The sequence below is a fragment of the Aotus nancymaae genome, unplaced genomic scaffold, assembly GCF_030222135.1.
Source record: "Aotus nancymaae isolate 86718 unplaced genomic scaffold, 86718_ANA_hifiasm-v0.15.2.pri h1tg000002l, whole genome shotgun sequence".
NCBI lineage: Eukaryota > Metazoa > Chordata > Mammalia > Primates > Aotidae > Aotus > Aotus nancymaae.
The window spans coordinates 15,788,417-15,815,712 of NW_026988413.1; the positions used below are offsets into that span (position 1 = coordinate 15,788,417).

General features: G+C 39.2%; 1 protein-coding gene and 1 non-coding gene across 2 annotated transcripts; both read right to left on the reverse strand.

Moving 5' to 3' along the window:
• Positions 1-4,477: 4,477 nt before the first annotated feature.
• Positions 4,478-27,225, reverse strand: WEE2 (WEE2 oocyte meiosis inhibiting kinase). Its single transcript, XM_012447484.2, has 12 exons — positions 26,475-27,225; positions 20,667-20,863; positions 18,800-18,845; positions 15,838-16,010; positions 14,371-14,492; positions 12,149-12,295; positions 11,359-11,466; positions 11,121-11,206; positions 10,205-10,375; positions 7,995-8,137; positions 5,754-5,896; positions 4,478-5,446 (listed from the first exon to the last, which is right to left on the reverse strand). The coding sequence occupies exons 1-12, from the start codon at positions 26,817-26,819 to the stop codon at positions 5,409-5,411; spliced, it is 1,719 nt and encodes a 572-aa protein (XP_012302907.1). The 5' UTR covers positions 26,820-27,225; the 3' UTR covers positions 4,478-5,408.
• LOC135274564 (U1 spliceosomal RNA) lies at positions 7,279-7,440 on the reverse strand. Its single transcript, XR_010342362.1, has one exon. It is a non-coding gene; the product is annotated as a U1 spliceosomal RNA (small nuclear RNA).
• Positions 27,226-27,296: the final 71 nt, after the last annotated feature.

Here is a 27,296-nt window from a genome sequence, read left to right on the forward strand (position 1 = left end):
TACACTTAGGCTACACTAACTTTATAAAAAATATTTTTCTTCCTTCAATAATAAATTAACTTTAGCTTACTATAACTTTATAAATCTTTTTAAAAAAATTTTTTTAGACGAAGTTTCATGCTTGTTGCCCAGGCTGGAGTGCAATGGCACTCAGCTCACTGCAACCCCAGCCTCCTAGGTTCAAGTGATTCTCCTGCCTCAGCCTCCCAAGTAGCTGGGATTATAGGCATGTGCCACCACGCCCAGCTAATTTTTTATTTTTTAGTAGAAACGGGGTTTCTCCGTGTTGGTCAGGCTTGTCTCGAACTCCTGACCTCAGGTGATCCATACCCCCCTCATGCTGGGATTACAGGCAGAAGCCACTGCACCCAGCCAAATCTTTTAATATTTGTTATGCTTTAACGGTTTTGTAATAACAATTAGCTTAAAACATACACTGTACCACTGTACAAAAGTATTTTTCTTATATCCTTATTTTATAAGCTTTTTTTCTACCTTTGCCTTTTTTTTTTCCTTTTCAGCCTTTTTAAAAAAACTAAGACATAAACACACACATTAGCCTAAGCCTAAAAAGGGTCATTATGATCAATCTCAGCCTTCCACCTCCACATCTTGTCCCACTGGAAGGTCTTCAGAGGCAGTGACACACAGGGAGCTGTCATCTCCTATGATAACAATGCCGTCTTCTGGAATCCCTCCTGAAGGACCTGCTTGAGGCTGTTTTACAGTTAACTCTTTTAAAATAAGTTAAATAATAATAAAAAGTATAGTGAATACATAAACCAGTGACATAGTCATTATTATCAAGTAACACAAGTAATACATTGCATTCTCATATTTTAGCAGGTATGATGTCATTAGACAATAGGAATTTTTCAACTCCATTGTAATCTTATGGGATCACTGTTGTATATGCACTGTTGTAAATGCAGTCTTTTTCCAAAACATCATTATGCAGTGCATGACTGTATTAACATTGTAACCAAACACAGGATCCAAGCCATATTGGAGCCTGAGGCACAAGGAAGAATGTGCACCCCTCTGTGTATGTGTTTCTGTATTTTTTTTTAATTGGGGCTAGGAAGGTTACTGGGGGGCTGGAGGGAAGGTGGGGATGGTTAGTGGGTACAAAAAATAGAATAAATAAGACCTAATATTTTGTTTGTTTGTTTATATATAGTTTATTGCACTTTAGGTTCTGGGGTACATGTGCAGGACATTCAGGATTGTTGCATAGGCACCTACATGACAATATGGTTTGCTGCCTCCATCCCTCTGTCATCTATATCTGGCATTTCTCCCCATGTTATCCCTCCCCAACCTCCCTACCCACCGCTGTCCCTCTCCTATTCCCCCACAACAGACCCCAGTGTGTGATGCTCCCTTCCCTGTGTCCATGTGTTCTCATTGTTCAACACCCGCCTATGAGTGAGAACATGTGAAGACTTACTACTTTTTATGGCACAGTAGGGAGACTATAGTCAATAATCACTTAATTGTACATTTTAAAATAGCTTGAGTGTCATTGGATTGTGTGTAACTCAAACAATAAATGCTTAAGAAGATAGACACCCCATCCCCCATGATGTGCTTAATTCATGTTGCAGGCCTGTATCAAGACATCTAATGCACCCCATAAATATATATACCTACTTTGTACCCACAAAACTTAAAAAGACAAAAACAAAAAAAATTTTAATTAAAAAAATTTTGGCTAGGTCCAGTAGTAGCTCATGTCTGTAATCCCAGCACTTTGGGAGGTTGAGGTAGGTGGATCACTTGATCCCAGGAGTTCAAAACCAGCTTGGGGAACATGGTGAAACCCTGTCTCTACAAAAAATAAAAAAATTATCTGTGTATAGTGGTATGTGTTTGTAGCCCCAGCTACTAGGGAGGCTGAAGTGGGAGACTAGCTTGAGCCTGGGAGGTTGAGCCTTCAGTGAGCCATGATCACACCACTACACTCAAGCCTGTGCAACAGAGTGAGACCCTGCCTCAAAATATATATATATATATATATATGTATATCAATGTATATCTGTACATCAATATATATAACAGTATATACGTATCAATATATATACACATATATTTCCAGAACATTAAAGTAGTTGAAGAAGTTTTGAAAAGAAAATTTTTAAAGTAGATATAACCAAAAAAAAAAACAGAATTGTATTAATAAAAACCTTCCCCCAAACTGAGAGGAAGCCGAGAAACCAAAGAATGACCCAGACAAGTCCAGCTTGGCGAGTAGATGAGTTTATCAGCATTTACATATGAGGCACTCCCGGAAGGCAACAGGACAGCTGTAGAGATCCACCTGGCCTCTCATCCCTAAGATACTTGTAAACTAATTTTCTGGCTTTTTGCCTGCTGTGTGTATGCGATGGAACCGTTTTCTTTGGCAGGTTCTCAGATATTCTCTTGGATATTTGGCTTGACAGAAACACCTGCTCCTTGGCTGGTCACCATGGCCTTGGCACATGGCCTGGCCTTCAGGATTCAGGCAGTGGACATACAATCTTTAGTAGCCCAGAGAAGACCCGTCACACTACAGGTATATTAAAATTCACAACATTGTTTTAAGCTTAAATATTTACGCCAAGATGGAATTTAATATAACTTTACTCTTAATGGAAGTAAACCGATCAGTAACGTTTTCAAAATTACTTCTTTCTTATCTTGTTTTGAGAGAATTGCCATGTCTCACAATTTTTCTTGAGCAAGTAACAATCTTAAATAATTTTAATTAACTTTAGCTTACTGATCTTGTCTTTATTTAAAATCTTGGTATTTATTCATCTTGAATTTTTTTCATTAGTTTTAGAATATTTCACTAAAGTGTCACAAATCCTGATTGCTGAGTTTCTTGGTGCCCCTTAAATTCTGTCTCATTCATGCTAAGAATCTGGGAAGAATCTAGAAGGATGCTCAAAGAGACATAAAATTTTTTTTAATTGAGGACTTAGAATAGTGACTCCAATGTATTTTTGTATCAGAGATTCCTTTTCAGAAACCTAAATTTTGCATTTTGATGAGGAAGCCCTGAAACCTCTCCATAGGATACACACACACACACACACACACACACACACACACACACACGCAGTAGTTCTTCCAGAGAGAACCTTCCCAATACTGTGAAGTAGTGACAGGTAGCATTATGGCTTTAATCAGCTTTAATGCCTGGCAATAGTGGACTGACTCAGGGCTTTTATCATTTGCAAAGATGAATGAGAAAGAAGTATATATAATATACGCCCAGGGGTGCAAAGTCACCTTTGGCCTGGTTTATTTCTCCCTGAATTAAAAGGCATACAGTTTTACGAATCCATTGGTAGAGACCAGGACTGGCAAAGCTTTATCATAAATAGAATGCTTTGGACAGTTTTGCTGTAAATTATCCATTTTTTAAAGAAGTTTTAATCAGATTTTTACTTTGATTTTAAATTAGCTTTTCTAAAGCCTCATGATAGCTGCTGAAAAATTACAGCACTTATTACCTACACTGATTACTTGCATATATATTAGAATGGCTCAAAAGCAATTTAACAATACTTAGTAGTTATTATGGCTACTTTTTAAATTAAAACAACACACTTGACAATTTTTATGTAATTCAAGATATAAAATATGGTTCATCTAGAGATATAAAGCCATAGTTGTTCAGGCTAAAAGGTTCATATCTTTCAATATTCATCTTTCTACAGCTTTCAATAAATGGCCTCTCTAAATTGGTACATGTGTTAGAGTTTAGACCAGTAAAGCTCAGTAGTATTTCTCTAGATCTCAAGACTATCTTTTTGTACCTTAATGTAACATATTTTCTAAAGTATTAAATCTACCTTCTTTAATGTTACCAGCCCAATGATGTTAATGAAATAATTGTGATAATTAGTTACTGAGTTATATCATGATCTCTGTGCAAAAATAAAAGTTACTGAGATAAGGAATAAGCGTCTAACTGAAATGGAAGGGATGAAATGCCAAGGCCAGTGAAGACGCAGTCCCTCACACTCAATAGCATCTATGCAGATAGATGCTATTTTGGTGACATCCTGCTACACTGCAGAGTGTACGGGTGGAGGGGGAGGGAGAGAGAGCGAATGAGAATCAGATCCATTCAGGTGTAAAGCCAGGCTCTGAGGAACACAGTAGAGAAGAGGTTGTAGACCCAAATAATCATAGTTATCAATGCCTGAGAAGACTGGTATAACCAAACAATTCTCATCTATACATCTGTACATCAGATGTACTTAATCATTTACCTAGTTCTAAATCACAAATTGTGGCTGACCTTGTACTATACTACAAGGGACATGGCCTGGTGCGTGTAGTGGGGGCGGGGAGGCAAGAGATAAACTAACCCCATTTTATAATTTTGAGTAGAGACTAGCAAAGAAAAGTGGCAATGGACTATAGGAAGAACACCACCACACGACATTGCATGGAAAGAATTGCTATTCCAAAGCAAAACAAATAATGGTATTAGGGTTTATTCAATTAAAAAAACGTAATTAGGTTTTTAAAATGAGGGGAAAAAACGAAAATCAAGCAGCACAAAAGCCATTATCATTAACAGGTTGCATTCACTAAGATGACACAAACAGAAGTTTTCAAATACCTTTAAGACCAACATAATTTTCCAGCAGAGCCTGACCATTATTAACTTTTAGATTTGTGAAGCTGGGACTTGCCACCAAGACCTGTTATTACCAACCCACTGAATTATCTTACCCTTTTATTCATAAAATGTTCTCCAACATAAATTTCTCATTCTTTGTTAGTTACATTTTACAAAGAAGAATACTTTACTTGTAATTAGGCTTTGGACAAGATAAAAACCTTTATTTAAAAATACAGTGTTCTATTCCTTTTAAAATGTATACAGAAAAAGGATTTCAATAAAATAGGATTAAAAAACAGGAAACAAAGCCAAATTCTCATAAAAATCAAGAGAAATTGGTGAGACCCAGAATATCAAACCAACCAGAACAGCCAGGAGAGAGGCAGGGCAAATAGATGGAGAACAGCCACAGTCACACTGAGTTTTCCTTGAAGCCCCTCCCACAGCATTTTTGTTCTGCACGTTAACAGCCAGCTCAAAGATGTCCAAGTTGCATAGAGTCTAACTTTTACCCACCTCACATAATAGTGAAGCCGTTTATTTAATAAATACAGTATCAGAAAGGGTATACATTAGGAGACCTGCTTCCTCAAAGAAGCTGAGAATTCTCTTTTAGGAGTGGCATCCTATAACTTGGGAAGCACTGTGGAAATCCAGGCACATTTTTCTGTTAGCTATTACTTCAACTCTAAACTAAATTCTATTCCTTTCTATGTATAATGAGTCCCTGGATCCTTGGTGGGGAATTGGGCAACAGCAACCTCATAATCCACAGGCCAAATCAACGGCTGTTTCCTTTTCTTCCTTCATGTTCTCCAGCTGTTCATCAAAAGCACGAGCGGTAAATAAGTTGTTGATCAATGGCATTAGGAATATAACAACAGAGAAAAGAAATAGCTTCCAATTATTGTATCTGGGACCATTGCTAATACAAAGCCTTACTAGCTTTAGGATCTTGGCTATAAATGCTAAGTTAGTAGTAGCTTTTGAAATCCTTGGGCATTCAAGTTGGCTAATTATTTTATTTTATAAGAGGAAGGTTGGGACAGCTAATGTCTATTTCTGGAGGTTCTACAGTAAAAGGTTGGCTAGTGCAAAAAGAGTTCTTAAGGGGAGGATTACTGACAGGTAAAGCTTGAAGACCTTGCACTCTTTCCTCCCACCAGGCGTTTTGTGCTTCTTGATCCTGTGTGGGTCCCAGAGATCCAAGTGTCACCATGATGGATGTCTCCCTGGGGTGACTGGGCCTGCTGGGCTTCTCTCAGTTCCCTGAAGTGAAAGGGGGAAAAAGCAAAGGCTACTTGATCTTCAATCAGAGATACATATGATCAAAACTAATATATGAATGTTTTTCTTTTTGTTTCAGTATTTACTGAAATAAAAAGCTTGAGCTATATACAGAATAGAAAATTCAGTTACTATGGATGTCATAAAAAATGGTTGACACACACATGCCATAGAACATGGTAGGTTTAGCTTCCCAGACTCTGCTGATTGGAGTATAAATGATCTTTAAAATGTGTTAAATTAAGTGAACAGCGTCTTCAGGCTGCATATGAAAGCTACCAGGGTCAACAAACCACAACTTCTGAGTCAAATCTGGCCCATCACCTGTATTTATAAATAAAGTCTTATTGGAACAGAGCCACTCATTTATGTTGTCGATGGCTGTTTTTATACTATAACAGCAGAGTTGCAGTCATTACAGCAGAAAGCATATGGTCCACAGAGCATAAAGTATTTACCATCTAACCCTTCACAAAACAAGTTTTCCAACACTTGGTCTAGACCAGTGGTCCGCAATCTTTTTGGAACCAAGGACTGATTTCAAGGAAGACAATTTTCCTATGGATGGGGGTTGGGGGAGGAGACGACTTCAGGATGAAACTGTTCCACCTCAGATCATCAGGTACTAGATTCTTGGAAGGAGTGCACAGTCTAGATCCCTCACATGCACAGTTCACAATAAGTTTCGTGCTATGAAAATCCAGTGCCGCTGCTGATCTGACAGGAGGCAGAGCTCAGACGGTAGTGCTCACTCACCCACTGCTCACCTCCTGCTGTGCAGCTGATTTCCTAACAGGCCACAGACTGGTACTGGTCCATGGCCCAGGGGCTGAGGACCCCTGCTCTAGACAATTTCAAATGCTGTTAGCCCCATCGCTATGATGGGTGCCCATCACTGGTACTGGCTGGTGATAGTCACCTGTGTCTCCATAGCTGGCTTCCCAGAATGTACACATCACACCTTAAGAGGTACTTACATATATTCTTGTGAACGACATATATAAGTATAGTACTTTGTACTTTCTTTATTAGTTGGGACAATGGAATTCAAAACTAGAACAGAAAAATATTAATTATTAGGAAAATTTATCTGACTAAAGACCAAGAGTCTCTACAACTTATCATTAATACTAAGAAATCAGTTTAGGGATGCTTCAAAGCTAATCTTTCCAAGATGGATAATCGTATATCCAAGAGAAGTTGGACTTCTAAGCTTATTTTAAGCAAGGACAATTTTTCATTTTCTTCTTTTGTGTTTTCGGTGGTGTACAGTATATGTAATAATTACTCAAAAATGCCTTCAGAATACTGCTCTTCTCCAACTCCACCCCATTGAATTCCCATTTTTTTTCCTTTTTGTTTTTCAGGGGAAAGCGCGAATGCAGTCCCCCACTACCACAAATTATGCAGTCGAGTTTCCCACATTTGGGGAAATCGCAGGGGTCAGCACATCTGGAGTGCAATGGATGACCCTCACCCTGGGAAAGCCACCTTCGTGATCATGGCATCTCCCTGCAGGTAAATATTCAGATTCCCATTTATTGAAGGATTAACAAGTAAATTTATGCATGAATACAAGCCTACATGAGTAGGAGAGCAGATTGTTTTCTTTGCTCAAAAAAATATTCTTTTTTTCTAAATGTGTACCAGTACAGTATATCTACCTGCCTGCCCCTGACACTTAATGGGTTTCTAAAATCGGTCTTACTCATCTTACCTGTGGTTATATTAGGTGATCACCAACCAGTTACTTAGATACCTGCTGCCACTCAGAATCCTGTTTTCTTTACTGGTATTTCCTTATATTCCTCACTCTTGCTTCCTTTGCTTGCATTAACTGGAATTTTCTCTCTCTCAAGCAGCCTAATCACAAAGCCTCCCAGCCCCATGCTATGAAGAGCCACATACTGCCAGTTTCCTTGTGGACAGGGACCCATGTATTATAATGGTGAATACACACACACACATGCACACACTCATATACACACCCCTAAATCCATAGAGAAGACACACTAGACTGGTCATACCATTATGAGTAGTGCTCAGATTCTTTCTTGACCTCCATCATCCAAAAATATACCTTTCCAGTGTGGCTATCTTGAACTTTTCCAAATTTAGCTGCTGTTGGAGCTCTTCTGTTTTTCCCAGGGAAGGCCGGAGGACTCGATTACTGGCCAGAGCTGCTGCAGAAGGTCTCTGTTCAGGATCAGGCTGGATCATGTTCTGATGATATAGGACAAGAGGAAAGAAACAGAAGTTTCACTGTTGGGAAAAGTCTTCCCACTCAAGCCAACTCTAACCCAGCTTCTGCTGATGGATTTTGTAAGACCTTGTTTCTACTTTGTGCAGAGGAAAGAAAGAAATGAAAGCTGAGTACCACCTTGGACAGGAGGATTGTCCATGTCTGGTAGCATCAGTTGTCCACACCTTTGATTTGTCTTTTTTTTTTTTTTTTTTTTTTTTGAGACAGAGTCTCACTCCGTTACCAGGTGCCAGGCTGGAGTGCAGTGGCATGACCTCAGCTCACTGCAACCTCCGCCTCCCGGGTTCAAGCAATTCTCCTGCCTCAGCCTCCCAATTTGCTGGGACTACAGGCATGCGCCACCATGCCCAGCTAATTTTTTTGTATTTTTAGTAGAGACGGGGTTTCATCATGTTGGCCAGGATGGTCTCGATCTCTTGACCTCGTGATCCACCCGCCTCAGCCTCCCAAAGTGCTAGGATTACAGGGATTTGTCTTTAATCATATTTTGGAGCTGGCTGGCTAACTAGTCTATTGCCTTAGTTTTAAAGCAAAACTAAGACTCCATAAAAATTATCCAAATTACTGGAATGGCAAAGACCAAAACCCAGTTTGCCCAACTCTTACTCCTGTTTACTTTCTACCACATCATGTTGCTGTTCCACTTAATTTTAATAACCCACCATGACAGTATTCCTAAAGCATTTATTTTAAGGTAGAAGATGTCTGTAACCTATCATGATTTGAATATAGTAGAAAATACCTAATTACATACAGCAATTGACACTCATATAGTGAAGAAAACACTGAACCCTCCATTTGGGGACCAGATTCAGAGCCAACTCCACCATTTGTTTTATAAATTTTGCTGAAGCTCCATTTCCCTTACCTGAAATTTGGGGTAATTATGTTTACCTTCTTAGACTATTTTCAGATTTTAATGAATTAATATACGTACTGCCCAGCACAGGGCTAGCATTTAGGTACTGAAATATCAAGTAAATGCAAGGCGGTTTACACATGGGAATAGGTGATTAGACTGAACAAAAGGAAGGAGGAAGAGTTTGCCTCCTTTCAGGAAAGCAAAAGTAGTCAGGAAGAAGGATGGATTTGTAAATACATTTGAAGTTTGCAGGTAAACTGTGAAACTAATTTCCCATACCTGTAGTCCAGCTATTCAGGAAGCTGAGGCAGGAGGATTGCTTGAACCCAGGAGTTCAAGGCTGCAGTAAGCTATGATTGCGCCACTGTACTCTAGTCTGGGTGACAGAGTGAAACCCTGTCTCAAAAAAAAAAAAAATCTAATCTCCAGGGAAATAAGTATTTTTCTAAGGCAGTTTTGGGAATCCTAACCAATCCTGTTCCCTAAGACATGATATAAAGTCATGTATACACTTTCCTTGGTATGATTAAGCTTCTTGACAGTATAAGCTTTTTGTGTCTGTTTCAACATAGTATCTTCCCTTTCTTGCCCCTACACTACTCAAATGTCATTAAGTACAAGTAAAAGATAGATTTTTGAATTGATATTATACCTTTTTTCTAATAGCTCAAATAATTAGTATTATCGATTATCGATATAGTAGTCTTATACCTTCTTAAATACAGTAGAAATTCATTCTTTTAGTACTATCACTGTTACCACTAACGATAGTTAAAACCCTGAAGTAGCAACAAGAAGACCAGATTTGATTTTGGAGTTAACCAGTCATTAACTGTGACTTCAGGTGTCAAGGAGCTGCTCTGAGCCATGGTTTCCTCAACTGCAGAATAAGATGCCACCTGCCTATCTTACAGGGTTGTTAGAAAGGGCAAATGAAAAAATGTTTGTAACAGGACTTTTTAAACTGAGCATGAAAGATTTTACAATTTTCTCCGAGTTTCCTTAAGAGATTCTCTACCTGCCCCTTATCTTTTCTTGACTTCTAGTCACATTCCTTTTTCTGTTAGTGACACTACCAGCATCTCCATTTTTCTTTCCCCAACTACTTGCCATCACATTAAAAAATAGATATTGCATCTTCTATTCATCTCGTAAGAGATATCACCTTGAGCAGACTGGAAAAGTTTTCTGAGAGCTCCTGAGGGACGTCCGGAAAGTTACCCTTGCGGATATGGTGCCAAGCAGCACCATTGGTAGGTAATGACCCTGCTCCTGCAGCCAATGCAATTGTTAATCCCAAGGCAAATATGTCTGCTTTGGGAAGGTGCCGGTAATCCTTCAAAACAGAAGACAGGAAGGCCAGTTACTATGTCAAGCAGAGTGAGTCTAGATTAAAATACAATTGGTAGGAAAGACTGGAGTGCATATAAGTTCTAAACAGACACGATGGTCAAAGGTACATTACTGTAGTGATTTCTAGAGAAGAGAGAACATAAGTCTACCTGATTAACACTGCTGTGCCCTGAGGAGTCCAAGGCAGAAACTTAGTGCCATTTTGCTCTGTCAGGCTCAGAAAGGCTTGCTGCATAACTTGGCTGATCACAGGAAGGAAATACTCATTTTTACCTGATTATCACCCAGGAAGAAGTTATATCCTTCCTAGGCCTGACTTAACAGACATTGGAGAAGATGGGCAATGACTAAACGTCATTTCAATAACCAAAACTGGTGGTGCCATCAGAACAATAATGGCATGATAAAGATGGACTGGACCAATATGGGCTTGAGCAAAAGGCTTCCTTCTTAGGAGGCAATCCATGAGGTTAGGAAGTCTAAGAAATACTGGGAAACAGTAAAAGGCATTTAGAAAGAACAATCTGAATATTGATTCATCCTTGACTGAGCCAGCTTTCCTCACTTTTTTGGAAGAGTCTGTCTCCTATCTTTGGCCTCCATTCTAAATGGGAAGAGAGATACTATAATTATAAATATATAGTTTTCATTTTTTGCACTGAGAGCCTCCATTTGATAGTCAAAGGTTAAATGGATTATAAAATTCCCTCCATTTCCCTAACCTATACCTCTTGCAAAATCTCATTAGCCAGGAAGCGACTATCTCCTTCCTCCACTTCTGGTTTACTTATTGACGTTGCATGGCCCAGGTCACCTACAGAAAGATGGAAAAAAGAATAAAAGAATATAAAAAAAAGAGAAGTAGAGCTTTTTAAAAGCATGTATTTGTTAAAACTGAATAAATTGAGTCATCGGTATAAATTTTATAAGATAATTGTAACTGGTAAGGGTATAAGGCAGACTAACCAATTTTATATATCACATTGGCAGAGAGAAACCAATCAGCTTCATTTGCAACTTCTTCTATGACTCCAGAGGAGTCACTTTGCATCTTGTGACAAATGAAAATATTACCTGGAAAAAAAAAAATCACAGAATAGATGTAAGTAATGATTTCTAAGCTTTTTCATCTCAAAGATTCTTTTCTGTATTTGACAATTCAGCTTCTCTCCTTTCTTCTTTTGTGTGGACATAGCAAGACTACTAAGGGTTTCTTTTTTTCTATGAAATCTCACATCACTTCTGAACAGCTAGTGATAGATAATACCTATTTAAGTTGAACTGACCTCATATAGTCTCCATTCTCTGAAGAGGCTGGTATCAGAGTACTGTTGTCCCCAAAATAAAAGAAATAGTAAGAACTTGTCCTTGGGCTTCACATTATTGAGTGACAAAGTCACTCATTTCTCCTTACTTTAAATGAGTAACTTGAGTTAGGATGAATATAGTACTAGTCATAAACACAATTGGAATGTAGCTGATATGCTGTCACTTGTATTTGTAGTAAATTAAATACTAAATTTCACTTTTTTTTTGGCCTTACAATATGGGTAAGAGTCTTTTTCTTTTCTCTGTTCCCTGGGCCTAGGGGAGAATGGTTAAAGCTATTTAACTGATTTAAGGGACACAAATGGAAGAAAGGAACTCTGCCAGCAAACACTGTCTTTGACACTTGGTAGACATACAGACCCAGATTTTTATGATAGCATAGAGAGAACAAAACACTGTAGAAGTGGCAGAAGAGAATCATACTGACTAGGTTTGATGTCCAGGTGTACCATGCCAGAGTTGTGGATGTACTTAAGTCCAAGGGAAATCTGTAGAAGGATGTCCTTGAGTTTTGGCTCTTGGAAATGATTGTGAAACTTAGTGTTTTCAGATATAGCAGCTTGCAGACTCCCACCTGGGAAAGAACAACAGAGAACAGCCCCACAAAATGAGAGAAAAGGTATGAGTCTTACAGGTGAAAGCACAGTAAATACAGTGCGCCTCCCATATCCTTAAGGGATTAGTTTCAGGACCCCCTGCAGCTACCAAAGCCCCAAATGCCCAAGTCCCTTATATAAAATGACATAGTACTATAGTCAACACATGCCTCATGAATGACTTCAGTCCAACAAATAGATTACTTTGGTGTCAGTGCAAAGCACAGTATCTGCCCCATCTATACCACAGACATGTTGGAAAGGAGAATTACAGGGTTTTCAAAAAGGAAAAGAAAAAGTACATGGCCCATTGATTCAAGTATGTATCAGCTAACATATTAAAAGTTTTACCTAATTCTTAACCAGAAGATCAACCACCTACTATTTTTTTTTTTTTTTGAGACGGAGTTTCGCTCTTGTTACCCAGGCCTGGAGTGCAATGGTGCGATCTTGGCTCACTGCAACCTCTGCCTCCTGGGTTCAGGCAATTCTCCTGCCTCAGCCTCCCGAGTAGCTGGGATTACAGGCTTGCGCCACCATGCCCAGCTAATTTTTTGTATTTTTAGTAGAGACGGGGTTTCACCATGTTGACCAGGATGGTCTTGATCTCTTGACCTCGTGGTCCACCCGCCTCAGCCTCCCAAAGTGCTGGGATTATAGGCGTGAGCCACCGCGCCCGGCAACCACCTACTATTGGTGTCAACAATTAGCTCCATGTTAGTGTCAGGCTAATAGTTATAGACCATCTGTAATTTTAATATAATTGAGTTTAAGTCTAATTTTATTAAAAATAGATCATAAAATAAGAATATTTAATGATTGCCAACCCAAGAAAAATATAAAAGCTGCATATACACCTAAATCTTATTTCAGCTACAGTAATTGTACATCACCTGTAGACTTGATTTATTGTTGTTATCAATTAAATAAAAGGCCTGGATTCATATAACTATCTGGTCTTGATTCTAGGGTATTAGAATGCTTCTGAACACTATTAATTATTGTTCATTGGCACATTCTTCAAGTTATAGGGACCTCGCTCTAACTAGCAATTACAAAGACCATAGCTCCACTCATTGAGCTCTGAGATAGTCATGGAATTTGAGGAAATTCATATTTAAATGCATTCTGTGTAAAATCGAATTTAAAGAATTATTGTAGCATGACACATAAGTTCGAAGGTCGAATAATTCAGCTCCTTTCAGAAACACAAAGAGTACTAGAGTAAAGTTTTTTATTTTTTGAGAGTCTTCTTAGAAAAGAATTTATATGCTACATATGACTTACTAATTAGAAAGAATAAGTAAGGAAAGAGAATGTTTTGGAGCTTGTTAAAAATGAAGTCACTCCAAGACAAAGTTTATAGGTGAGGTCATGAGGTGCTGCCGACGAGGAGGAAGGCTGCATCCACCGAAGCTCTGGTTTCCCTACTAGCCTTCGTGTTGCTTAAGGGCAGGGAGCACGTCTAACTCATCTCCACTTTCCCCAAGTCTAGCATGGAATAAATATTTTCTGAACTGAATGATTAGCCTGACAACAGAAGGGAAAGAAAGAATAAGTTGAGGTATATCTATACATTTAAGAGGAATAGAGGCCGGGCGCAGTGGCTCACGCCTATAATCCCAGCACTTTGGGAGGCCGAGGCGGGTGGATCACGAGGTCAAGAGATCGAGACCATCCTGGTCAACATGGTGAAACCCCGTCTCTACTAAAAATACAAAAAAAATTAGCCGGGCATGGTGGCGTGCGCCTGTAATCCCAGCTACTCAGGAGGCTGAGGCAGGAGAATTGCTTGAACCCAGGATGGGGAGGTTGCAGTGAGCCGAGATCGCACCATTGCACTCCAGCCTGGGTAACAAGAGCGAAACTCCGTCTCAAAAAAAAAGAGGAATAGAAGCTCTGTGCTTCCAAGCAAGACTATAATATATAGTATAGACATCTTAGGTATATCTGCTATACATGGTGTAAACTATGAAGAGGAGGCAAAGTTTATTTCTGAAGGCTTATAAGGTTCATCTCCCTCTTTGTAGATATTCGTCTATATGCTACTTACCATTGCAGTATTCACTCTGAATGATCATGTGGTCATCTTCTACCCATGAGGAATAGTAACGTACCACATGGGGATGATGTCCAAGCACTGCATGAGCATAAACTTCATGCAAAGCCAAATTCCTAAGAGACAGAAAAGCATTGAAGAATAAAAACATCCATCAAGATAATGTACATAAAAATGTTTTTTAAAAATATAAGGCTTTATTAGCAATGGCAGAATATTTATTGAGCGCTCACTGCTTGCTTACTATTTTATCTCATTGAATCTTCATAATTACTTGGTAATATACATGGAAAGGATGAAGGCTCTCGAAAGTAAGTGGCCCAAAGTCAAACTGGTAATAGTAGACTTAAGAGAAGAACCATGGTCGGCCTGGTACCAAAGTCCATTGTCTTCTGATTTAACATAGCATATGTAAAGAAGACTCTTAAGTGGTTATGCCTCAATGGCAGATGTGCTTCAGGTCTTCATTTCAACATATCACAATCAAAACTTTTTAATGGGCTTAACCAGAAGGCCACTGTACACCAGATTGTGGATGTTATAATGGGCTTTCTTTCCATTAACCCTAATGTTAATTCTAATGAGGTTAACATTAGAGTCCATATTAACCTCAGCCAATATGATATAGTCACAGGAATAGCCTTGGGGAGAGATATTCCTTGTGGAATAGAAAATCCCAACACAAATTAAGCAAAATAGAGTACTTGATGAGTCACCGTATAAAAATGAAGAACTAGCCAGTTGTGGTGGCACATGCCTGTAGTCCCAGCTACTTGGGAGGCTAAGGCAGGAGAGTCACTTGAACCCAGGGGGTGGAGGCTGCAGTGGGCCAAAATGGCACCACTGCATTCTAGCCTGGGCAATGGACCTAGACTCTGTCTCAAAAAAAGAAAAAAAATGAGGAATTCTAAAACCTGTAATTCCAAATTGTGCATGTTAAGCATATCCTCACAGTTGATAAAAAGCATTGGCTGAATCTGAAAATATGTGTTTTCCTTGAACAGTTCTGGGAATGAAACAAAGTTTTCTTAATTTCCCCTTGCATGTAGTCTCTGAAACTTTACTACTGAATTCATTATTAACATAAAGTAAAAATAAACCAGTGAGTTTACAATAACTTTCTATTTGGTAGTATTTCTGATAAATGAAACAGACACCCATAAGACAATGCCATAAATCTATTCATTTTTAAAAAAGTCAGAAAGACCAGCAGTAGAAAGTGAAAGCCACAAAAAAAAAAACAAAAAAAACCCCATGATCTAAAATGATGATGTTATATTTTAGGAAGGAACATCTAAGCTAGAAAACTCAGAAATGTTATGAATATGAGACAACATATAATGCAGAGCAGTTTTAAAAAATGATTTTTAGTGATAGCAGTGCTATATTTTAAAATAATTTGACAAGAAACAGCTCTCCAAATTTAAGTTTATACTTATAGTGCATTTCAAAGGTACTCACTCGCTTGATAATTCTGCCAAAGTTTTCATAGAGCGCTTTATTGCATAAACGCATCCATCCAGCCTCTTAATGCACTTGTAGACCGAACCAAATTCACCAACCCCAATTTTTTCTACCTCCAAGAATTCTTTTTCATAGCGGGAAGCCATGTTGGTTTCTCGTAAAACACATCTCTAAAGTATTTTAATAAAAAGCAAATTAGAGTAATTCTAATATGTTGTAAGCAATAAAATTAAACAATATTATAGTCCTAAATTGTTCCAAGTTTTCAAAAAGACTTTTGAGGCAACTGCAATGAATTCTACCTGTGTCAACATTCATGGTAGCAAGAATCTCCCCAACTCATGGTAGCAAGAATCTTTTTTGTTTTCTTTGCAACCTTCCATAAACTCTATACTGACAATTCTTACATATTTCTCAACATTCTTTTCTCTATCTGGGCCTACTGTTCTTTTCTACATGTTCTAAGGGGACACAACGTCTCACACCCAGAGCCACTGTCCTCAGTTCAAAGAATGGCTGGGACCTGGGTGGAGCAAATTAAAAGAAATAAAAGACCCCCCTTCTTTACGTGTCTCAAAGTCTAAATGCTAACATTTCCATCTCAAGCCGAATAGACATATTTGTTTTCTGTTTCTTTTCCCAAAAACCAGTCTGGAGAACTGATTTTGTCAAAATTGTCAAACTGGCTAGTTCAGAATATGTGCTCAGGTCTAGCAACCACTCCCACTACTGGCCAAGTAGCAGCATCACTCATTGCCCAGTGAGTAAATAACCCCAGGCCAGTCTGAACTCCCTTCAGTTTTCCCATCTGTAAGATGAAGATCAAAGCAACTATTCCTCAGAGTTCTTTTAAATATTACATGAGAATATACAGCATTACAAATGTTATGCGTAACACAAAGCTAAAGATAGTGTCAAGTACATAGTAAATTCTCATTAATCTATTATGACCAAAAATCTCCATAAATTTATATGAATATAAATCCAAGCTGATTTAGCTCCCAAAGTCATCTTTTTTCAGTGTCCCAATCATGAATAATTTTTCTCCAACTTTATGACTTTCAAAAATCTTGGGTTTTGCTACATTTTCAAAATCAAATTCCAATCAGTTTTCATCAGCAAGATCTCTAATTTTCATTACTCTTAGCCACTCTCAAATTCTGTTTCCTTCCTGTTTGGATTTGCTACTGCTACTAGCCCTCTTTCAACTCCTCTAGTAGTTAAAAGTTATTTTTGCAAAATGATACTATAGAATCAGAGACGCCTAATTGTTTCCCATGAGAAATTCAAACTCCTGGTAAGAAAGCCTCAAGACCTTCTACCAGCTGCACACCCACTACTTGACTACCCTCCCCCTAGATACCAACGAAGCCAGTGTACCATCTGCATTTCTCCCTGACCACTCCCTCACCCACCCTACCCCTCGTACACAAGTACTCTGTTCTCCTTTCTTGATAGCATTGAAGTTATTTATTTCCGTTGTCTAAAATCATCTTAATATACTATCTCTTCCTACCAAGTCCTAGTTCATTGAAGTATTTACTAATTCCTTATAGATTTTAAATATATACATGTAAGAGAATGTATATTCACATGCACATATGTACATACACATATACACAAATACACATATCTCATAGCTTCCTATTTATGTATAAATTGTTTTGAAATTTCAAAGGTTGTAACTCTTTTTGGACAGATTCTTTTCCTTAAAGGGTTTCTAACTAAATACAAGGCTTTGCACTTATTGAATGTTTAATAAATAGTGTTAGAGTTTCTATCTGAAATCAGGAGATAAATTATAAGTGAGGAATAAAATTGAAGAGTAAAATAATGAAGGCATAAGTCAGAAACATTTGCACGTGAAGGAAAGTCTGTGCCAGGGGCCTTCTTTTCTATGATGTTTACAATAGCCAAGTGCTAACATTTTAACATATTAACCTATCTCATTTATGCAAATAAAACTTGATTCAGAAAACTTTAGAAATTTAAAGGAAAACAAATATTACATTTCCACCATTCAAAAATGTTGAAATAGCAGTGGTTATAGCTCCATTTCATTCTCCCTGTGATCAATGTACCATAGATAGTTATGGTCATTTGGCATATAAAATTTTGAATCTTTTGCACACTGAACATATGCATGTTTTCAAGGTATTATAAACATCTTAATGACAATTTAACATTCCATTGACTTAAAACTGTAATTAGCTTAGTCATTTTTCTATTAGCAGGCATTTGGTCTCTCCCTTTTTTGCTGTTACAATAAACATCTCTGAGGATAATATTTACAGTATTATTTTCTTAGGTTAGATTATCAAATGAGGGACAGATCAAAGACTGTGAACATTATAAAATCAAGTATTGATACATTTAAGAGCTAAAGTTTTACATATAAATCTCTGGCTCTATGCCATTTTTTTCCATTCTCTTTTTCTATTTTGAGACCAAAAATATCTTAATTTTCCCTTCACTTCTGTACCTCATGAGTGTAGAATTTTTCTCCAGATTAAAGATAGAAGCAGAAATATTTAATTTAAAAATACTCTGAAGTAATGATTCAGCAATATACATCTCAGACACTGCCTGACAAAGTAACAACTAGCTGAGAACATAGACCCTGACTAGGGTTCGGATAAATTCAGCTGCAAAGCACATTTACAAAGCAAGAGTGTGAGCTGTGGTGGGCTGGGGAGGGGAGGAGAGAAGGAGAGTAGGAGAATGAGGGGAGATGGGGAGATAGGGAAGAGAGGGCAGAAGGAGACAGGCAGAAGGAGAGGGTAGAAGAAGGGGAGGGAGGGTATGGGAAGAGGGAGAGGAGGGAGGGTGAGGGAGGAGAAAAGGGAAGGTAGGGAAGAAGGGAGGAGGGAGGAGAGAGAGGGAGAAGGGGAGAGGAAAGAGAGAGAGAATAAGATAAACTGCCTATGTTGTGGCAGCTGGGCCAAAGAACCACACTTACCTTGGCAGGCAGCCCTCCCTTGCCTTCCTCTGGACCAGCTTCCTCACTTAGGAAAAAAAAAGTTTATCAATATATGATTAGCATTTATTGAGCCTGAACTATGCTAGGTTCTAGGGATGTAAGAGTAAATATGACAATTCATTTCTCTTCGGTTTATATGTAGAGGCAGGGATAACCAGGAAATTTCAATTCAAGAACCTAGAACAGGATAAGATAACAAGGATACCATAGACAGCACTCAATTATTTCAAGAGTAAAATGCTTTCCCAGAAGAGAAGATGTGTAAGCCAAGATTCTGGGAATGAGTAGGAACTAGCTAAGGGAACAGAGCAAGTAGAACACCATGTGCTGAGAACTGGAGCAAGAGAGCACAGACGTATGTGAAACTGTTAAATGGGTATCATTATCCCCAGACAAGGAAACCAAGACAAAGAGAGGTTAAATAACTCTAGGTCAAACAATTAGCAAGTGGCAGAACTAGGACTTGGAGGCAGGTCTGATACCAAAGCATTTGCTCCTCACTCCCACACCACACTCTCCTTTCAACACCCAGCCCTCACCCAGAATCTGGCTTTGTACTCGGTTCACAGGTAGACTACAAGTAGGGCAGAATCTGCTCTAACCCAGGATGACATATTGTCAATCACTCTTCAATAAGCCAAGTTACCGGCAGATATCCTCTTCGCCACTCACACTTGTATTCTGGATCCTTAAGTAAGATTTCAACTAGCTAATAGATTTTTCTTTTGGAGAAACACAAGGTAGAAATGGCAAATGGAGGGCACTACATTCATGGAAATAAACTGATGCTTGGTATTTGCAATTTAGTACCACTTTGTAATATTTTATGAAGTATTTTATAAAGCATAAAAACATAATAAGGAAAAATACTCTCTTAGAAGCACCAAATGATACTACAAAGCGTCACCACTTTCATTGCCAGGATTTCAAATTAGCTGTCTCTGTTGCTGGCTTCAGTGAGTGTAATGATTTAGGAAGACTCCTAAAGAACTAAAACCAATAGAATTCTTAGTAGCCAAAGTAGGTGTGTGGACTTGTGCTGAAGTCCTGTTTACTTAAGGAGATGGTGTTGAGAGAAGCTATTCTGGTCAAGGACTGATTAACACATGCTTATTGATTCCAAAGAAACAACTTGAGATAGCACATTAAATGCTCTGCAAAGTTTACATTGTTAGCTGTCTGTTTATTTTGCTGAGTACATATGAACATAAATGACTGCCCCACTTTGGAGGTGATTCCATTCTGTAAAAAAGCCTTGAAGAGACATAGTAAAGAAATGTTCCTGAGTAATATGCACAATCCTTATTTGGATGATTTCTGTCATTCAGGGGCCTTTATGGAATAGTGCAGCGTGGCTTTCTATTCTTTAGCAGCTCTGAATGCAATGCTTTTTCACTTCAGCCAATCTTCCATCACCCACAGAGAAGTTCAAATCCTTGCTCTATAGCTTTCATCACTAGTCACACAAAACTCAAAGCAGCAATGTACTCTTTGAAGTATGAACTACACCTTCCCCAACTGCCAGCCTCATATTAACCAGAGGAGACCCCTTGAATGCAATTCCATAGCCCATTCAACTTCCTAATGGAAGCCAGAGATCTACTGCTTATTCTGTCTTGCTCTTTTATAGAGAATGCACCTATAGTACCTATCAGAATGGAAAGATGTTAGAATCTCTACAATAAAGCAGGTGAAACTAGCATTGATATTTAAGGAGGGGAGAATATGTAAGCATATAAATTTAATTCAAATAGAGTTCTTGTTCCTAATCTTACTTTAACACTCTCTTCTTACCGCTTGACTGTAATAGAGCCAGTTCTCAAGTTATAAGTAACAGAGCACTTACAGATCTCCTCGAGTTTTCCTCTTCCCACCAGATTGAAGGAATAATTTTCTATAGGACTCTGGAGTGAAGGGATTAATATTGACCAGAGCAAATGAGGCCATCTCATCCCTGAGGGGAGCAGGTGTAAGCTTCAAATGCTTAGGGCCTCTGGAGAGAAGCTTCCCTGTTGGAGAAATCGCCAACCGACTCAGCATGCTCTGAATGAGGATGACAAAAAAACAGGTCATAACATCATTAGTAAAGAAAATATCCTTATAAGTTAGTTGTTAATATTTGAACCTAATAATGCTTTTGCTGAAGGGTCCTTAGAGATTATCTGTTTCCATGCAAACTAGTTGCATTGTAACTCTTCCTCTCATGAAAACTATAGAATCCTCGTCTCTACCTCTAGACATTCTGATTCATGAAGTCAGCACAGGAATCTGTACTTCAGTCAGCTCCAACCCCTTCCCCTGGGCAATTCCCCCGGTTATGAAAACGAATTGTAGCCCTATCTCCAGTTTTTAAAGACAAGGACATTAAGTTTAGACAAACAAAAATGACCCTGTATTCTCAGAGTTTATGCTCCAACTTCCCCTCAATTATTCATCCAAATATTTGTTTGGTGCCTACTACGTAGCAGATGCTGGGTTAGATGCCAAGTGGTACAGAAGTGAATTCTAAATCTTAAGGAATATATAGTCCATTATTCAGCAGTCCATCAGTGTTTCAGAAATAATTACCTTGTAAGGAAAAGATTTCATAGACTAGTTAAACATGAAAAAAGTTTTTAATTTCACTTAAAATATAGCATTAAATGAGAATGCTTCATGAAGTGGGGCAAAGGGATTGAAAATTAGTACTCTAAGCCCTTAAGATTCAGATCTTTGCAGTGGCTACAACCAGCTACCAACAAATAGGCAAATGTGCAGGACTTACCACTCCAAGTGGGATACAGTAAGAGAACATTGGCTGGGTCTGGTGGGTCACACCTATAATCTCAGCACTTTGGGAGGCAGAGGCAGGCAAATCATGAGGTCATGAGTTAGAGAGCAGCCTGGCCAATATGGCAAAACCCCATCTCTACTAAAAGTACAAAAATTAGCCAGGCATGGTAGCAGGCACCTGTAATCCCAGCTACTTGGGAGGCTGAAGCAGGAGAATTGCTTGAACCCAGGGGGTGGGGCGGAGGTTGCAGTGAGCTGAGATCACACCACTTCACTCCAGCCTGGACAAAAGATCGAGATTCCGTCAAAAAACAACAACAACAATAACAACAACAACAAAAAAATCGGCCTAAACCTAACTGGAATGAAACCAAAGGGTAAGGGAAAAGCCAAAGAATTCTGAGGCAGCAGAATGCTGACCTGATGTCAGGGGCCAGGAGAGTAGCTGTGTTATGGATCTTCAGGAGTATGGCAGCACACACAGGGGCCATAGTATGAGCATTGCCCTGTGAGGTCTTCCTAAAAGACTTCTACAGTTCTGATCATCTCTGCCCATGACATTTTAGTGTAGAAGTAGAAGCCAGATTGCATGATTCATTAAAGAATGTGAGTCTACAAAAAATTAATAGTGATCTACTGTAAATACTAAATAAATGATTGAATAAGCAGGAATGAAGGAAGCTGTGGAGTATACACAGTAACCTAGCCTTTTTTTAAGTGAAGAAAAATGATGTCATTGCCAGAGTCAAGTGTTTCACATGTCTTGGAGTTCATAGGGCTGCTTGAGGAATCCAGGGGGCAGACAAGCCCTCGATGACAGACTCACAGCTTTCCCGGGTGTTTATCATGAAGACTGCGTATTGGTTCAAAATAAGCAAAACGATAATGATATTTCTCAGTTATCAATGTGATTTGGGAAATGAACCTAGAATTTTGTAATAAGTCATTCCGATAATTCATTTTTTGTAGGGCTGATTATCATATGGAAAGTAAAATGCATCTATCACATACGAACCAGTGGGGCAGCCACACCCGGAATGCTGTACATAGATAGTTCCAGCTGCTACATCTCAAGAAAAATATAAGGGGCCTAAAAAATATTCAGATAAAAAGTATTCATATCAGGGAAGACACTATCAGAATTTCTAGTCTGGAAATATGAGGGCCAAGAGAATTTGTCAGCTCCACTTATGATGTAGGGAAGGATATTAATTATGTTAATATAGTTGTTATTGCTAGAATAGTAGGATTATGAGTAATCTTTTCAAAATCTCAAAGAACATAGTTTAGGATAAGACATATGAAAAGAAGTTTGGCTTGGAAGTAGAGCAATTTGAAAATTTATTGAAAGATGACACAGGTTGAGGGTATAAATGTGCTCCAGAGAAGGCAAATAATTCCATATGGAATAGCTCTAGCATGGATGACTGAGGGAGGTAAGGGAAATTTGGGGGCTACTTAACTTATGAAGATGGTGAGAGGAGAAGGCAACCTCTCACAAAAACACATAGTTATCTTGGGACAGAGAAGGATTTTAAAGGCCCAGTCAATATAATTAGTCCCCTGATGCTTGAATCTGATGTCATTTGGATGTTTGTCCCCTCTAAATCTCATGTTGAAATATAATCCCCAGTGCTGGAGGTAGGGCCTGGTAGGTGGCATTTGGATCATAGGGGTGGATTCCTTGGTGTCATCCTCATGGTAATGAACCAGTTTTCAGGTTGTTAGTTCATGCAAGACCTGGTTGTTTAAAAGAGCCTGACACTTCCTCCCTGTCTTGCTTCCACTCTCTCACTTCTCTCACCATGTAACAAGCTGCCTTGTTTCTGTTCACCTTCTGCCATGATTGTCAGCTTCCTGAGGCCCTCACCAGAAGCAGATATGGGCACTATGCTTACTGTACAGCCTGCAGAACTGTAAGCCAAACAAATATCTTTTCTTTATAATTTATCTAGTCTCAGGTATTCCTTTATAGCAAGGCAAACAGACTAACAAATCCCTTCTGCAGTATTCCTACCAAATGGTCATGAGTGAGTGTTCTCTGCTTTTAGCCACAGGGAGCTTACACCTCCTAAGCATGCTTTTCTATCTCTAGATGATTCTGCCAGGAAGGCCTTACAGTGAACTGAATTTCACATTATTTCTGGTTCAGTCCCTTGGACAAGACTGACTAAACTAATCCTCCTTTCCCATGCAGTTTGTCTTTTGCATAACAATGATCATTCACCAAGCCTCTTTCTTCTAACGCAAGCTATGTTTTCATAAAGTATGTACTTTCCCAGGCCTGGTGCAGTGGCTCACACCTGTAATCCCAGCACTTTGGGAGGCTGAGGCAGGCGGATCACAAGGTCCAGAGTTCGAGACCAGCTTGGCCAATATGGTGAAACCCTGTCTCTACTGAAAATACAAAAATTAGCCGTGTGTGGCGGTAGGCACCTGTAGTCCCAGCCGCTTGGGAGGCTGAGACAGGAGAATTGCTTGAATCCAGGAGGCGGAGGTTGCAGTGAGCTGAGATCGCACCACTGCACTCCAGCCTGGGTAAGAATGAGACTCTGTCTCAAAAAAAAAAAGAGTATGTACTTTCCCAGTTGTGTTTCAGTTTTGCTCCCAGGCCCTGTTCTCTGCCTCTCCCTTAAATCTCGGCATGATCCAGGATTTCTAACTGGGCCACTTCTCTCCTTACTCTGGCATTCAGGCTATGTGACCTTATCTTCACCCATGGCTTCTACTGCTTCCTAAATGCTGTAGGTATCCAAATATGGATCTCCAATTTTCATTGTTTTCTTGTGCTCCAGAACCAGTTATCCAACTTTTTATACCACATCGCTGCTTTTCTCCAAACCTGTATATCCCTCAGTGTCACTAACTTAATTCCATCTCCTCAGGAACCTCAGTCATCAGATTGTTGTTTTCCTTTTTCCCCAATTCCTCCATCAAGTCATCTCTTAACTTTTTCACTGTTATGTCCTAATCCAGGCTCTTCTCTGTTCAACAGAGATGTTCTGAATACTCCTCAGCCCTCAGCCTCTCTCATACTCCATCCCATCCTACATACAAAGGTCATGATTTTTCCAAAAAAAATCCACCTACTCAAAACCATGTACTGGCTCTCTCAACACTCTTGGGATAAAAATCTTGATCTAGCTTCTGCCCACCTACACTGGCCCCATCTCTTGCACTCTCTCACACACAGGCCCCTGTCACAGTGAGTAACAGGCCGTTTTTGAGGTATAGCAGCTCCTTCCCCTCGGTAACTTGGCAGATGCTTTTCCCCTCTGCTTAGAATTCCCATTCCCCTCTTTGCCTGGCTAACTCCAAATGTCCTTTAAGGCATCTCTCAAACATTACTTTCTTTGGAAAGTCTTCCCTGATAGAGATGTAATTCCTAATTCCTTCTCCTCATGCTCAACCATTCCTCTAGCACACATGGTTTGAATTTTTTTGTTTCATTTGTTTAATCTTTATTCATTTTGTGGGCTCTTTTTGAAGGCAGTAAATGCGTGTTACCAGCAGAGGGTCTGCTAACACATCACGGTGTTCAGGTAAGCTATGAATGATCAAATGAATGTCATGTTTTCTTCCCTGTGTACTTTCACTCAAAGCCACATTCTCTGAGCCCATTCTCCCCCATATATCAAAACTGAACCAACTTTCATTGCCCTTCCTATGCCTTTCTTTCTTTCCTAATCACTGCACTGAGAATCTGTCCCGAGGGTTCTGACCATACTTATCACATAGTGTCTATTGGCATAACTCCTCCCTCTCTGCTAGACTGTAAGCTCTTTGATGGCAGAGACTGTATTATATGCTCCTTACCTACAGAGCATTCTCAAAAAATAAATGAATGATTATTTGGTTGGTGTTGTAGCCACTGAAAAACCTAGAGATAGACATCGGAACATATTAGTTGGTCTACAATTCACAAGCTGCTTAGAATGTCCTGGTATACCTGGTACCCACACCCAGCAGGTACTAAAGAGACCCACTGACAACTACTGTGCCGCAGTCAGAATCACAGATGTTATTATGATGACCTTAAGTGCCTCAAGCTGAGCCAGCAGGAAGCAGAGCTAATACCAAGCCTAGGAATCACACACCATGGCACCAGAGTTGATTAGAGGCAACCCTGTCCCAACTGTGGCTTTAATAACATGAACGATGCAACAGGACACCAATCACAACAAGAATAAAGGAATATGCTATTAGGGACTCTTGCTTATTTGTCATCCTCAGCGTATAAAGAAGTATCAACACGTTTCCTCTTTGCTGACATATAAGAGAAGAACCTGTATTTCATTAGACCAAGGAGGGGAGGGGAGTTTCTTCTGTGAGGAGCAGCAGCAAAGAGATAGGAATGTGTTCAAACAATGAATATGGACATTCTTATATTAGAAAGTATTAGTAAATAATCACACAAAGAATAGAGCCAGTTGGCGTAATGGAAAGAACAATAGACTAAGCCAAAAGGATCAGGTTTCTAGTCCTATCTCTAACATTTGCCGAGCTATGAGATAGTTCCTACCTTGGGCCCTTCATTTTCTCATATGTAAAGTGCACAGGTGGAGCTCTAAATCTCAATATTCCTCCCAGTTCCAATATTCTTTAACTAGTAACTTTTTTCTACCTAAGATTTGTTTGTGGCCAATAGCAAATAGTTACTGGCACCAATGGTTTTGAGAAGACAACTGGGAAAACATTTAATTCTGTCCATTTTCTGGTAACTTTAATCTCTTTTTCATTTTCATCAATAAATATGTAATTGATGATATACACAGCCTGGAGGTGACTGTCATACACACATGAGTCTACTTTCTCTATCAGCTAAACTACAGGAGAGCAGAGCTTGGCGACCTGGGTCCCTTGTTCCCCACCCCTTACTTACTTTGGGAGTAGAGGGACTGTCACTGGGTAGCAGCTTGCTCCTGCTGTCTGGTTGGGCTGGTGTCTCAGGACACGTGAGAGGGTGTGACACTGGAGTCCTAAGAATCTGATCTGGACTTTCTTTGTCTTTTTCCCACGATGTGTCGAGCTCATGCACATTACTAAGGGGAGTCCGAGGTGGTGTATGCTTTGCCTCTAAATCCTGCACTTCACCGTTCTCTAGGGTTTGGCTCGAAGCCTCCCTGCTTTCTTGTGCTTTCTTCTGCCCTTCAGTCTCAGTCTCCTCCTCACAATAGGAAAAGTTTAATTTCTGTCTTGGTTCTTTGTTAGTATCTTTGTCACCCATCTCAGCCAAAGAACTTTACAACACAGGCAAAAAGTTCTATCAGAAGGGAACACTGTGAACCTACACAAGTTAGGAGGAGAAAATAATTTAACCTGCAGGTTTCACGACGGTAGCCTGAATTTCCCTCTACCAACTAACAGCTACAAGACACAGTGTTAATTTTCTCCCTTAAGTACCACAAAGCTTTAAGACCTCAGCTTATCCTGATTTCCATTCTGATTAAAGAAAGCTCCAGTGACTCTCAGATCAACTAAATCCTGTTCATGTATAGAACTCTTCTGGATATGATACATAGTGAACCCATGTGCTACCAAATACTAGTGAGAAAATTGGATTTCTTTAATTTAGCATGGCTTTAAAAATACCCATTAACCAATCTGGGAATGAGTTCATTATTGAAAAGAAAGTATTTTCACTCTTTACACCTGCCATTTATAAAGATCACCCTCTCCTCCCTTCTCCTCCCCACCTACCCAG